The 16,152-nt window shown below is 35.1% G+C and overlaps 1 protein-coding gene across 1 annotated transcript in view; it reads right to left on the bottom strand.

The window, feature by feature from the left end:
- The window catches only part of LMNTD1 (lamin tail domain containing 1), a 449,003-nt gene that overhangs the window by 7,450 nt on the left and 425,401 nt on the right, over positions 1-16,152 (bottom strand). The window contains exon 9 of the mRNA XM_072765724.1: positions 15,770-15,941. Within this exon, the coding sequence (XP_072621825.1) occupies positions 15,770-15,941 (172 nt within the window). The remainder of the gene's footprint in view (positions 1-15,769; positions 15,942-16,152) is intronic.

Here is a 16,152-nt window from a genome sequence, read left to right as displayed (position 1 = left end):
TTCTATATGCTTAAGCAGGGAATGAAAGTCACTTTGTTTAAATATAATTTCTACACAGAAAACCAAAATCTAAATAGCGCTCACTTGGATAATACCAAGTATGAATTACTTCTAGCCCAGAAATGAGATGGGTTTTTTTCCCTCTGTAAAATAAAGGATAAGAAGACAAAATAATATTCTAGGTACAGATAATAATAAGCTCCTCTGGGGAAAAAAAAACTACAGGAAAAGTGACTCAGTCATACCTAACCCTTTCTTTTCCTCTAAAAATACAGAAGAATTATCAAGTATTTGATGACAAGGAAATAATATCCAGAGGCTAGATCTGAAAGAAAGGGACAGAAATGCAGGATGTTTCTGATTAGCACAGTGATTCTCTTAGTCACTAATAGGTTTCTGAATCCAATGAGTCAGCACGCTATTTGGCTTATCACTGTGTAAACTTTCTGAATAGCAAGTTATAGACCTGGAGTATAAATAGGCTTCTCAGATATTTTCTATACTAGAGATTACTGGCTCAGATACAAGAAGAATCTAGCTCACTTCTCATCTTCTGGTATAATTCGTTGGCATGGAACAAACCTTGTAACTATTTTATGTTGATCTTTCCAAACTAGCTAGCCTGAGGAGGGAGGTTTTGAAGTGCACCCCAAAAGCTCTTTGTTTAGCAAAGTACTGTACTTATATTTTTAAAAAGTATTACTTATTTATTTGAGAGACAGAGGGTGGGGACGGGCAGAGGTAGAGGGAGAGAGAGAATCTCAAGCAGATTCTCTGATGAGTGCAAGGTCCCATGTGGGGCTCCATCTGAGGACCCTTAGATCATAACCTAAGCCAAAACCAAGAGTCAGATGCTTAACTGACTGAGACACCCAGGCGTTACCAAAGCACTGGATTTTAGAGCTAAACACATTTATTTAAAAAATTCCCACTTATAATTTCTTGAAATTTAAGGACAGAATTATTGATAGTAAAGGTGTTTTTTTTTCAATTTTAGTGGGAAATGGCAATTTCTTAGTGGTTATTTGAGCCTGAAGCATTCAGCCCTAGTAACTTTAATCTTAGAATATCCTGACTTCCTGAAATAATATTTCTTACTTGTGTGAAGTAAGAAATGTGTCTTACTCATTCTGTTCTTAAGATTAATATCTTGTAATTCTTTGTATGGTCATTATAAAAACTTTTCTTCACCTATAAGAAGAGGCATGTAAATAGTTTTCATGCCTATTTTTTTTTTAGAAAAAAGTCCTACAGAAATATGGTGATGTTACAATTTAAATTATCTGAAAGCAAGCAAGGGAAGAGAAAAATTATTACTCCTGAATACTTGATATAATTTTCCTTTATAAAAAAGTTCTTGATTTTTTGATACTATTATTTTGATAATGAAAAATGGACAGAAACTCTTAACAGTTTTCAGTGTTCCTTCAATTCATCTTCTACTCAGTCTGATTATAAGAGGGTCAAATAATTGGCCTTCTATTCTAAAGGATTCTGAAGGATAGACTTTTTCCCCTATATATCAGTTCATACAATTTGTAATTATATTATTAGTACTGTCATATATATATACACATATATTTATATACAGTAGTTACATGTATATACACATATATACACATACAGATACATGTATATATAAGTAAAGTAAAAATCAGAGATGTGACATTACAAATTTATAATCTGATAAATGTAAATAATGCAATATAGGTATAAACATCAATAAAGAGAACAAAGAACTTATATGGAGGACACATAAAGATAATTTATTTCAAACATATTTTTTTCTTTGTTACTATTATAGATTGGAGACATGTTCATATGGGAAAAAATACTTTGATCCTAGCACAGATAAGTCAGACCTATTGGACTATAATTAGTACTTGCCCATAGTCCAACTAATTTAAAATTTCATAAATGTGATCTTAATATATATAGATAGCTTAGTGGTAAGATTTTAAATGTTTAATTCTTGGATGTTATCTATGATCTAGTTTCATTTGTTTTTTTAACAGATTGGCTTTCATTGTGTGGCTCTGTAGTCTTCAGAAATAAAGGAATATTATTATTATTTTTATTTGTTTTTATTTGCCAACATATAGTATAACACCCAGGGATCATCCCATTGAGTGCCCTCCTCAGTGCTTGTCACCCGGTTACTCCAACCCCTCGCCTACCTCCCTTTACCCAACCCTTTGTTCATTTCCCAGAGTTAGAAGAACCTCATGGTTTGTCTCCTTCTCTAATTTTTCCCACTCAGTTCCCCTCCTTTCCCTTATAATCCCTTTCACTACACTATTTCTTATATTCCCTGTATGAGTGAAACTATATGATGATTGTCCTTCTCCGATTGACTTACTTCACTCAGCGTAATACCCTCCAGTTCCATCCACATCGAAGCCAATGGTGGGTATTCATCCTTTCTAATGGCTGAGTAATATTCCATTGTACATATAGACCACATCTTCTTTATTCATTCATCTGTTGAGGGACATCATGGCTCCTTCCACAACTTAGCTATTGTGGACATTGCTACTATGAACATTGGGGTGCAGGTGTCCCAGAGTTTCACTACATCTGTATCTTTGGGGTAAATCCCCAGCAGTGCAATTGCTGGGTCATAGGGTAGCTCTATTTTTAATTTTTTGAAGAACCTCCACACAATTTTCCAGAGTGGCTGTACCAGTTCACATTCCCACCAACAGTGCAAGAGGGTTCCCCCTTCTCCACATCCTCTCCAACATTTGTTGTTTCCTGTCTTGTTAATTTTTGTCATTCTCACTGGTGTGAGGTGATATCTCACTGTGGTTTTGATTTGTATTTTCCTGATGGCAAGTGATGTGGAGCATTTGTTCATGTGTTTGTTGGCCATGTGTATGTCTTCTTTGGTGAAATTGCTGTTCATGTCTTCTGTTCATTTCATGATTGGATTTTTTGTTTCTTTGCTATTGAGTTTAATAAGTTCTTTATAGATCTTAGTTACTAGCTCTTTTTCTGATATGTCATTTGCAAATATCTTCTCCCATTCTGTAGGTTACTTTTTAGTTTTTTTTTGACTGTTTCTTTTCCTGTGCAGAAGCTTTTTATCCTGATGAGGTCCCAATAGTTCATTTTCGCTTTGTTTTCCTTTGCCTTTATAGATGTATCTGGCAAGAAGTTACTGTGGCCAAGTTCAAAAAGGTTGTTGCCTGTATTTGCCTCTAGGAATTTGATGGATTCTTGTCTCACATTTAGATCTTTCAACCATTTTGAGTTTATCTTTGTGTATGGTGTAAGAGAATGGTCTAGTTTCATTCTTCTGCACGTGGCTGTCCAATTTTCCCAACACCATTTGTTGAATAGATTGTCCTTTTTCCAGAGGATATTCTTTCCTGCTTTTTCGAATATTAGTTGACCATAGAGTTGAGTGCCCATTTCTTGGTTCTCTATTCTGTTCCATTGATCTATGTTTCTATTTTTGTTATTAGTACATTCCATACAAACCTTAAGATTATTTGTTCCATGGTATGTTGACACAGATTGCATTGAACATGTAAATTGCCATTGTAGCATAGACATTTTCACAATATTTATTCTTTGAATCTATGAGAATAGAATGTTTTTCCATCTCTCTGTGTGCTCCTCAATTTCTTTCAGAAGTGTTCTGTAGTTTTTAGGGTCTAGATCCTTTACATCTTTGGTTAGATTTATTCTATTATTATGACGTGAACTTTTCTGCATCTGTGTTATACTTAAATAAAAGTATGTTATCCTAAGATAAATACTTCTTTTTAGAAACTTAATGACAATAAGGAAAATTAGAGAGGAAAGTAAACACAGTTAGTTACAATAATAAGCACTGACAGTTTATACCCTGACGAGAAAGGAAAAGAATGTCTTAAAAAAAATAGATTGATGAACTCAAAATGAGTATAATAACACAGTTTATTTAGTATTGGAGAAAAATAGTCTTACCTGAAATAAGTTTAAGCCTATCATTATATTGGAATGTATAGGGAATTAATTTTAATATAGTTTGTCATAGTTTAGTTATTTCCAGGAATTTCTCTGGCAAAGATGGCTAATTACTGCCCCTAGACCATTGTTTTTTCAGATGCAAGATGCACAAGTCCAGGGAAACCTAGACACATGGCCACCAAGAATAAAGCCTGTTTGCCTCAGCCTCTGCTGCAGCTAGACAGGACCATGTGTCTACATTCTGCATAATGGAATGTGAAAAGAAGTCATGTATACAACATCCAAATTATGCTCTTGGAGTTGTACTTCCCTGTGTCTCCTCTGTGCCATAACGGATTGCAGCTGCCATCTTTCAAATCAGAGGTGAAGCTGTATGTTGGATGTTAGGATGGAAAAGCCACATTAAATGCCCTGTATCAGCACATCTCCAGACTAAATGAGAAATAATTGTACATGATGAAAACAGTGAGAAAACAGTGATACATACAAACACTATTCATATTAAGAAGTGGAGTATTATTAGTTTTCTAGAAGCAGTTTTGTGCAACCTCCTCATACTACTCCCCTTCTCCTCCCAGAGATAATCATTCTGATTTTTAACATCACTGTTTAATTTTGAATGTTTTTGAATTTTATAGAAATGGAATCATTCAACATGTATTCCTTTTTGTTTGGTGTGTGTTGCTCAATATGATGTTTGTGAGATTCATTGATGTTATTTCATGTGGCAAGTAGTTTATTTTCATTGCTTATGGGATTGTATTAATGTATCAATTTATCCATTATATTGTGGATGAACGATTGGATTGCTTCTTAGTTTTTGGCTATTACAAATGCAGTTGCTATGATCATTATTGTATTTTTTTTTGTATACATATGCATATCTTTGTTAGGCATATGTAATTCCTGGGAATGGAATTGTTAAATTATAAGGTGGATATTTGTATATCTGCTTTTGTTTTTGTTTTTGTTTTTTTTTTGCCTTATTGTACTCAGGCTTCTAGCATAATATTGAATAGAAGTTGTCATAGAAAAAATTCTCATCTTTATCTGGATCTTAAGAAGGAAACCTCCATAACGTCACCAATAAGTATGAGAATTTGCTTTAAGAGTTTTGTACATGACACTTGTCAGATTAAGAAAATTCTCCCTAGTCCTAATTTTCTAAGGTTCTCTCTTCATGGGTGGGTATTGACTTTTATCACATGCTTTTTCTATATCTTTGAGATGGTTGTATACTTTCTCTCTTTATTCTGTTAAAAATGATAATTTTACTTGATTAATTTTCAAAGTTCAAACTAAACTTGCATTCCTGGAATAAAAACACTGTGATACATTATCCCTAAATAATCCATGTATCAAAGAAGATATCACATTGGAAATTAGAATATATATTTAAGTGAGTGATGATGAAACTGTGACATCTATCAGATCATAAACATGACATTCTTATACTATTCTTTTACTGTCTATCCTAGATTATAAACTTGCATCCTTGATTTACTAAAGTCTAACATAAATTGTAACTTTTACAACTTACTGGACAAAACATGTAATTTAGAGTACTTTAACACCATTTACTCCCCTCCCAATTTACGTGTTATTGCTGTTGTTATGGGTTAAAAGACATGTTGAAGTCCTAACCCATGGAATATGTGTGTGTGATCTTATTTGGAAATAAGGTCCTTGCAAATATAATGAAGTAAGATCAGGTCATAATAGATTAGGGTGAACTCTAACCCAATGACTAGTGTCCTTATGAGAAGATGGAAATACAGACACAGATACATAGGAGAGAAGGCCATTAAAAAATGGAAGAAGGTTTAGAGTGATGTATCCAAAAGCCAAGGAACACCAAGTTTTTCCAGGTAAGAAGAGGGAAGTAAGGATAATTCTCTAGAGATTTCAGAGAGTATAGCTTTTACCAATACCTTGATTTCAGACTTTTGGTCTCTAGAATTGTGAAAGAATACATTTTTATTGTTTTAAGGCACCAAGTTTATGGTACTTCGTTACAGTAGCCTTGGGAAACTAACACACTTATCGTGTGTTAAATTCTATATACATTTTAATCTCTACAAGAAAATACTGGTATTAATTATATGGTAAATATTCATTTATGTTTATCCATGTTTGACTCTTTCCATTTTTCTTCATTTCTTCCTACATCTTTGCATATCCCTTCTAGGATTGCTTTCTTTCTTCTTGGAGTAGTTCTATCAGTATTTCCTTACTGTGGGTTTGCTGTTGGTGAATTCTTTTAGTTTTGTTTCCCTTTATTTTTATTTCCACTTTCTGAAGTGTATTTTTGCTAGGTATAAAACTCTAGGTTAGTAGTTCTTTTGGCATATAGCACATGGAAGATATATTGTTCCATCATCTTCTGACTGCTGTTATTTGATTTTCTGAAGCTTTACTATAGTATACATTGGTGTTATTCCTTTTGGATTTGTGCTGTTTTGGATTTACTTTTTTTGATTTACTTTTTTTGATTCTATAACTTAGCATCTGTCATCAGTTTTTGACAATTTTTGTCATTATTTATTTATATATTCTGCCCCAATCTTTCTCTTCTTTTTCTTGTGGAACTCAAATCACAACTTTATTAGACCTACTTGTTCCTCATCTTTTTTATTTTTAATAGCCTGCTTTGTTTTTCCTCTACTTTCCTTTCCTCCCCTATTCTTTCCTTCCTAGATTTTGGAATATGTTCTACTCTACAACATTTTCAGCATTGCTTCTAAAATTTTCTTTAAAAAATATATATCTAACTCTATGATATGCTTGCTTAAAAACCTTCAGTATCTCCTTTTCTGTCTGTCCTTCAGCAAACATGTATTAAACTATTATGGGTCATGCACTGAGCTTAGTTTAGGAGACAAAAAGGTTAGAATAGGTTAGTATTATTCTATTATTCTATTCTAGTAGAATAGGTTACAAAAAGGTAAGTATAAGGCTATTTCTATCCTATTAAAGCTTATATTCCAGGGATAAAAAGAATTTATAATAGAGTACAATAAGTGCTTTGTATGATTGGGGAAGTATAGAATGTTAAGAAAGTACATATCAGGAACATAAAACTCATTTGGTGAGGGTCAGAAGATGGACTCTTTGGAGGTAGTGACATATAAGTAGAAATGTTAAAAATGAGTAAGATTTATCCATGTGAAGAGAGAGAGACAGAACTTGTGAAGGCCTTGAGGTAGTTATTGTATGCTTGAGGAACTAAAAGAACTTCAAGATGGTCAAGATGAATGTTTGATAAGATAGGTTGGGCAAAGCTACAAGATACTTAAATAGTTTCATAGATTTGGGCTTCCTCATGAGGAAAATGGGATAAAAAACGAAAATATTTAAGCAAGGAAAGTGAAGAGGTTGTTTAAGATAAAGAGGATTTTGTGATTAACTATAGGTAATAGTTGTTGAGAAAGGAAAAGGAATAGAGAAAGATTCTCAGGTCCTAGGGTTTCTGAATGGTGTTTGCTGAGATATGGGGGAAAGGTGGAATGACAAACTTTGAGAGAGAGGTGATTATGAGATAAATTTTGTAAATATTGGGAATGAGACATTCATGGGGCATCTAAGAAATTATGTGCAATTGGCTTCATGAATCATCAGTTCAGAAGAGAGGGTTGGGCTGAAGATATAGATTTTGGAAACTTTCCTACTCCATTTCATTTCCCATATAGCTTTCAATTTTCTCTTTGAAACATAGATCTACCTATATGAGACACCTGCTTATAAACCATATAAGTCTAAATTCTAGCTACCTGAAACCGTCTAAATTCTTTACACAATGGTGTGCAAAGACCTTTAAAATTTAGTCCACCAAACTTTCTAGACTAACATTTCAACATATATTTCAGTTGGATACAATTTCTCACCATTCTCTAGACACACAGGGTTTATTTTTTATCTCCATTTGCTTTTAAAATACACTGTTTCTTTTATTCAGAATGCTTTGTCCACTTTCTTTTCAAACTAAATAACTTCTATTCATCCTTCAATATCATAGTTCAAATACTATCTCCTCTGAGTTGCCTTTTCAATTCCTCTCATGCCACTTTATAAATGTTTCTAAAACAATGCTTTTCAAACAGCAGATCCTGTCCCATTTATTGGTTATGAAGTAAATTTAGAGGGTCATGACAGATACTTAAAAATGAAATAGAACAGAGAAGGAAATGCAAACAGTTCAAAAAATTAAATTTTGCCTATTGAAAATTGTTTCAGTTACATATGTATATGTGTATATATATATATATATATATATATATATATATATATATACTAATGATGTAAGCCATATTTCTTACTGTGGTTTGTGGTCAAAAATACTTGAAAGTCACTACCCTATTACTTTTGTTGCTTTACTATTTGTCTTTCTCTCTAGAAAGAGAGCGCATTATTTGTTTTTGTGTCTCTGGTGCTTAGCACTGTGATTCATTTTAGGAATCAGTCATTTTTTAATAAATGTTTGCGGCAGAAAATGCTTTTGCATAGTTGCCAATGTTCTCTTCTTCTTTCTTTTGTTCAGTGTTCCTTCAATTCTTCTGTTAAGGTAAATAAATAGTTTAAGTTTGTTGATAACATCTTTAGTACATAATCTTCATAAAAGGAATGATGTGTTTTAGGTTTGGAAGATATATTAGCAGTTATTAAGAAATTTTCTGAGCTTCAACAGTTCAGAGTGGAAAAATTTCAGAATTTCAAGTTAATTTTGAGCTGAACAACAACCCAATAGAAAACACCACCACTAACAACAACACCCAAGTTCATGGATAGTTCTTCAGGGTTAGGGGAGAAGACAAGGACCACAGAAGGAACTACAGGGGCATTCTGCTTTACAAATAATACTCATGTCTTCTAAAACAGAAAGTTACTGATGCAAATATGGCAACATATTAACATTTTCAGTTGGGAGATTAGGCAGAGGGGTATCTTTTAAAACTTTCTGTATTTTATATCATCAAAAAATTTCAAAGAGGGAAAATTTCCTAGCTCTATCACATTCTTTATCTGTGAAATGGGAATAATGAGACTTATAATGATATGAAAATGTTTTAATTTCTTTCGTCAGATTTCTCTTAAGATAGGGGAGGATATCTTGACAGCCTTTTGATAGAAGTTCTGGTGATCTCTTAAGGTATGAGAGTAAGTGTGCTTCTAATAGAGAAAATGGTAGCAATCATGGCAAGAGATTTGGTTGTTCATGGAGTGAAGGGCCAGTGGATGGTAAAGTAAGGTAGCTGAAAGGACTCTTAAGGAGAATCTATTCACATTTTTTGGCTGTTTTTTGTAGGGGGCTTTGAGGAAACCCTTTTTCATTACTCCATAACTATCAGGAATACTTTCTTCATATGAGTGATTTTTGTATTTTTGTTTGTTGTGAATATTCAGTGGGGAAGAATGAATTTTGTATCTTATTTCATCCTTTAATGTGTAGTGGACCTCTGTGGATTTGTGACTTCTATAAGATTGGATAAAATTCCCATATATTTTAGAAATTCAGAACACTTTCCCAAGTTTCTGCCAATTCCTATGGGAATAAAATCTCAGTAGAACAAATGGTAAGTGGTGACTTTCAGTAAACATCCTGCTGTTGCTTTAGAGGCATTGTCACCAAGAACAGAAACAAGCCAAAGACGGTCATGCTCACTGGAGCTATTCCATAATATACTAGAAAGCCTGGTCAATTTAATAACATAAGAAAATAGTATAGGACTTCTGGGGAAGATGGCAGAGTAGAAGGATCCTAAGCTTATCTTGTCCCAGAGATAAAACTAGATAACTCCCACATTAGTGCAAATAACTAAGAAAACAACCTCAAGATTTGCAGAACAGACTATCCACAGCTAAATGTAGAGAAGAAGCCATATCAGAAAGGGTAGGAAGGGCGGAGATATGGTTGGGAGCCAAACAGACTAACAGGACTGTCTCAGGGAGGAAGGGATGCCAGCACTGTAGAGAGGCGGAGAGGATCAGACCCCATACCAGGTTCCTTAGGTACAGGAAACACACATAGGGAAGATGAATCCCTATAACATTTGGTTTTGAAAACCACAGGGGCCTAACAATCAGTGGGGCTTAACACCTGGAACTTTAAAAATTATGGCTCAGCTCTGAGATAGCTGGGAGGGTGCTGTCCTTGCCCTTATAGAGACAATACAACAAACAGCCTTGGTAAGTTATAGCATAGAAGCAGCAGTTTGAAAAATACCTGGAACATACAAGAAGATTTATTTCTAATCCCAGAGCATGTGCTGGAAAGGCAGGGATTTTTGGGAGACTATTACAAGAACAAAAGAACTAGTGGGTGCCATCTCCCTTCCCTGTCCTCCAGCCTAGATATATGGACACCTGTGAGAACCAGTGCAGTATCAACACTCCCCACCTACCTTGATAAAAACATTCCTGCACTCTTCTGTGGACTTGCCCCTGCAACCAGCCTCTGTAGGAGTTCTCCAAAGTGGCTAAAGGTCCCCTACCACAGCAGAGGCAATCTTGCTAACACTGCAAGCCAGGCCCCTGTGAGCTTATCTGGATCTACCCCCTTCAACCTGGTGAGCCTTGGTAGTTTTCCTGGGTGGCTACAAGGCCTCTCCCACAGCAGATCAGCATAGCCCTTGCTGGCACTGCAGCCCACCCCCATGTTTTCCTGTGGACCTGACTCTTCCAATATGCCCTTGACTGGAGCCCATCCAAAGTGGTGCCACAAGTCTGGTAGTGTAAAACAGTCCCAGCAGGGGCCAGAACCATAGCAAAGTGACTCTTACCCGGGGAGAGGGAAAGATAATGATAGAAACCAGTCCAACTAAAGCTCCACAATGGGCTGGGGGAAAATATCAGGTCTGACTACAAACATAGTAGGCACTCCTGAAGTTATTAAGTTGATGGTGGCTTAATTTTCAACACATCTTTACTCCTGCCCCTCTTACATTTTAGCTATATAGTGTTATATTTTCCCTCCTTTTATTTTACTAATCCCTTACCTGATTTTTATAGATATACTTAATTTTACTGCTTTTGTGATTTCTACTTTTCTTACTCCTACTTATGTCTTTCCTTTCCACTCAGAGTCTGCTTTAACATTTCTTGTAGGACTGGTTTAATGGTCATATATTCCTTTAATTTTTGCTTATCAGGGAAATTCTCTATCTCTTTTTCTATTCTGGATGATAGCTTTGCTGGATAGAATATTTTTGGCTGCATGCTTTTTCTTTAAGCACTTGGAACATATCATGCAGTTTTCTTTTGGCCTGCAAAGTTTCTGCTGAAAAATCTATTAACCTTTTGGTGTTTCCCTTGTATATAACTGTTTTCTTTTCTCTTTGTGCTTTTAATATTCTTTCTTTCTCACTACTTTTTGACATTTTAATTGCTATATATATTGGCATGGACCTGTTTGGGTTGATCTTATAAAGAAAAGGTCCTACGGTTCCCTGCAGTGCAGTGTTCCCTGTTCACTAGAAACTGGCACTTCAGGAGTGCCTACTGTTTGTTGTGTGTGTCCTACTGTTGTGACTGCTATATGCATAAGATGGTATATATACCTAATAGTATCACAAATCAAAAACTACTCATAGATATGGAAAAAATAAGGTGAAAGGAATCCAAGTATACCACTAAAGAAAACCAGCAAATTGTGAAAGAAGAGAGCAAGAGAAGAAAAGAACAGAGAACTACAAAACAACCATAAAACAAGTAACAAAATGGCGACAAGTATACATACTTATCACTAATTATTTTGAATGTAAATGAACTAAATGCTTCAGTCAAAAGACTATCTAGGGTGATGGAATGGATAAAAAAAAGTAAGACCTCTCTAGATGAAAAGATGCTCAACATCACTGATCATCAGGGAAATACAAATAAAAACTACAATGAGACATCACCTCATACCTGTCGGATGGCTAAAATTAATACCACAAGAAACAACTGGTGTTAGGAAGGATGCAGAGAAAGGGGAACCCTCTTACACTGTTGGTGGGAATGCAAACTGGTGCATCCACCCTGGAACACAGTATGAAGGTTCCTCACAAAGTTAAAAATGAACTGCCCTCATTCCAACTATTGTACTACTAAATATTTACCAAAGGATACAAAAATACTGATTTGAAAGGATACATACATCCCAAAGTTTATAGCAGCATTATCAACATTAGCCAAATTATGGAAAGAGCCCAAATATCCATTGACTGATGAATGGATAAAGAAGTTGTGGTATTTATCTAAAGGATACAAAATCCTGATTTGAAGGGATACATGCACCCCAATGTTTATATTAGCATTATCAACAATAGCCAAATTATGGAAGAAGCCCAATGCCATTGAGTGAGGAATGGATAAAGAAGTTGTATGTTATTTGAAAAGATGTGGATGGAGCTAGAAAGTATTATGCAAGTGAAATAAGTGATTTCACTCATATGTGGAATTTGAGAAACAAAACAGATGAACTAAAGAAAAAAAAAGAGAGGCAAATTGGTAAATAAACTTTTTACTATAGAGAACATACTCCTGGTTACTGGAGGGGAGATGGGCAGGGGAATGAGTTAAATGAGTGATGGGGATTAAGGATGGCATTTGCTGTGATGAGTACTGGGTTTGTAAGTAAGTAATGCATCACTAAATTCTACATGAAACTAATATTACACTCTATGTTAACTAACTGGAATTTAAATGAACACTTGAAAAAAAACCCTTATGCAATTGAACACCAAAGAAATAAATAATCCAATTGAAAAATGGACAGAAGATCTGAATAGACATTTTTCCACAGAAGACCTACAGATGGCCATTAGATACATGAAAAGATATTCAGCATCATTAAATTATCAGGCAAATGCAAATCAAAACCACAATGAAATATCACCTCACATCTGTCAGAATGGCTAAAAGACAAGAAATAGCAAGTATTGGTGAGGATGTGGAGAAAAAGGAACCCTTGTACATTGTTGGTGGAAATGCAAACTGGTGCAGCTACTGTGGAAAACAGTATCGAAGTTACTAAAAAAATTGAAAATAGAATTTTTATATGGTCCAGTAATTTCACCATTGGATATTTACCCAAAGAAAACAAAACAAAAAAAAAACCTAACTAAAAACGATATGCACCCCTATTTACTGCAGCATTATTTACAGTAGCCAAGATATGGAAGCAAACCAAGTGTCCATCCATAAATGAATGAATTCAGAAGTAGTATGTGTGCATATATAGTGGAATATTATTCAGCCTTAAAAATGAATGAAACCTGACCATTTGCAACAACATGGATGGATCTAGAGGGTATAATGCTAAGTGAAATAAGTCTGTCAGAGAAAGATAAATACCATTGATGTGGAATTTAAGAAATAAAACATATGAACAAAGAATAAAAGAGAGAAAAACTACTTTTTTTGAAAAATTATTATAATACCAGTATAGTTAACATACAGTGTTATATTAGTTTCAGATGTATAATATAGTTATTCAGCAGTTCAATATATAACTCAGTGCTCATCAAGATAAATGTACTCTTCATTCTCTTCACCTATTTCACCCATCTCCCGCATCCAACTATCCTCTGGCAGCCATCTCTTTGTCCTTTATAGTTAAGAGTGTGTTTTGGTTTGTCTTTCCCCTTTGTTCATTTGTTTTGTTCCTTTTTCTCCACATCATTGCCAACATTTGTTTTTTTCTGGATTTTTTGATTTTAGACATTCTGACAGGTGTGTGGTGGTATCTTATTGTGGTTTTGATTTGCACATCTCTGATGAGTGATGTTGAGCATCTTTTTATGTCGGCCACCCATATGTCTTATTTGGAAAACAGTCTGTTCATGAGAAGACTCTTAAATTTAGAAAACAAACTGGTGGTTGCCAGGGAGGAAGTGGGTGGGGGAGATGGATGAAATGGGTCAAGGGGATTATGAGTATACTTATCATGATGGGCATTGAGTAACGCACAGAAATTTAAATCATGTATTTATTGTACATCTGAAACTAATATAATGCTTTATGTTAATTATAGTTGAATAAAAAATTACAGAAAATTTGAAGTCAAATTTCCTTGGGAAACAAGTTGTTTAGAATGAATAAAATAGGGAATCTGTCATCATTTGGAGAAAAACATAATTCATGTACTTCTTACAAGTTTCAAATCTAAGTTGTAATGTACTAAAGGTGTGCATCTGTATAAATTATGTGTATAAATAATTGCTAAAAGAGCTGTTTGAATTTCAGACCCAAATCTCTTACTTGACAGATGAAGAAACTCAAGCAAAAAGATCTAAGGTACTTAATTTTATGAAGTGGAATATATTCAGTACTTTACATAAGTTTCATCTTTTCACTTCTAAAAGTTACTATTTTGGGGGTGCTACCTCCATTTATGTGTTGCTCTACTAACACAGTGGTTTTCATACTGTGATATAGAATTCTTTGATTCCAGAGAGTGCCTCAAAGATCGCAGGGAAGGAGGGAAGAAGCCAGGCAAGATGGGAGGGAAGAAGGGTATAGTGGTCAATAGGAATTGCTACCTTTTCTTCAACTTGGACAGGTTTGCTTTTTTTCCATTTTATATATTGGGTCTGTCCAAGATTTCCTTTTTTTAAAATTTTTTTATTGGAGTTCAATTTGCCAACATATAGCATAACACCCAGTGCTCATCCCGCCAAGTGCCCCCCTCATTGCAAGATTTCATTTAAAAAAGCATCCCTCTACTAAATAAAAGTTTGTGAACCATTTTAGCATGAGCAGGATATAGCACCTGTATGAAACAGACTTTCTCAACAGCTTAGGATCTGGCATTGTGTTTTAATTAGCTTCTTGTAAACATTTGGGGGTACCAGATGAACCTCATGAACTCTTTCCCCAAGAAACAGCATATAGGCACACATTTGTGTACCAAATACAGCAGTTCAGGGACTTCCTGAAATCCATTCACAGATCCTGGGTTAATAACACAACTCTGAAAACTTTAGAGGACTTAAACAAGAAGCTTCTTGTTGAAAAACAATAAGAATTTGGAACTATATTAGAATGTGTTTGGAAAAGATGGATTTCTCTTTAAGCACAGTATAGATTTATAGAGCCAGTTTTTCCTGCTTAATGAAAAACAAATGTACTTTTGACCAAACTTCAAGAATCCTATGTATGCTGGTCCCACTATTCTTTTTTTTTTTTTAAGATTTTATTTATTTATTCATGAGAGACACATACAAAGAGAGAGAGAGAGAGAGAGAGAGAGAGAAGAGAGAGAGGCAGAGACACAGGCAGGGGGAGAAGCAGGCTCCATGCAGGGAGCCGGATTTGGGACTTGATCCCAGGACTCTGGGATCATGCTCAGAGTCAAAGGCAGAGGCTCAACCGCTGAGCCACCCAGGCGTCCCCCAACTATTCTTTTGATCCATTGCTTCATTCAATAGGTATTTATCAGGAGATCCCTGGGTGGCTCAGCGGTTTGGTGCCTGCCTTTGGTCTGGGGTGTGGTCTCGGAGTCCTGGGATCGAGTCCCACATCCAGCTTCCTGCATGGAATCTTAAAAAAAAAAAAAAAAAAAAAAAAAAAGAAGCTACTTATCAAGAACAGTATAAGACATTTTGCTAAAGCAAATGTAAGTGACTGATTTCAGATATTTGCTTTAGGAGCCATCTATACTTGAGGATATGAATAGTTCTTAATAATAGTGAATTTTACCACTTAACCCCTTTTACCAGGTTTCACTCCTCCCTCCCTCTCTTTTCCTCCCTCCCTCTTTCTCTCTTGTCCTCCCTCACCACACCCCCATATCCCCCCTTAACTCTTGACTGGAATATGTATCCCTTTGACTTACCTGGGCTGGATCAGGCCTGGATGACTGAGGCCTAGGCTGTCTATCTAAGCTGCTTTCAGCTGTGCAGTTATTGCAAGGTTCAATCAGAGGACAGTAGGGATGTGCAGGGACATTGGGACTGTGGCACCATGGGCTGCTATTGGGAAAAGGGAGTGGTGGATTTTCTTTTTCTCTTTAAAAAAAAGAAAAAAAAATTAAGCCAAAAGTAAACCCAAAAGTTATCTTAAATAGTGGAATTAGCAATGAAGGCTCAATTAAAGTTAAAGCATGTTTTAAGACCAGAGAATATGGCTTTTCTAGACCTATGGGCAGCACTTTTATCAACATCAGAGGCATTTGGGCAGCACTTTTATCAACATCAGAGGCATTTGCCTCAATATGTG

The sequence above is a fragment of the Vulpes vulpes genome, chromosome 8 (genome assembly GCF_048418805.1).
Source record: "Vulpes vulpes isolate BD-2025 chromosome 8, VulVul3, whole genome shotgun sequence".
In the NCBI taxonomy this organism is placed as follows: Eukaryota; Metazoa; Chordata; class Mammalia; order Carnivora; family Canidae; genus Vulpes; species Vulpes vulpes.
Note: the sequence above shows the minus strand (reverse complement) of the source record. Positions and strands in the feature narration are given on the sequence as shown.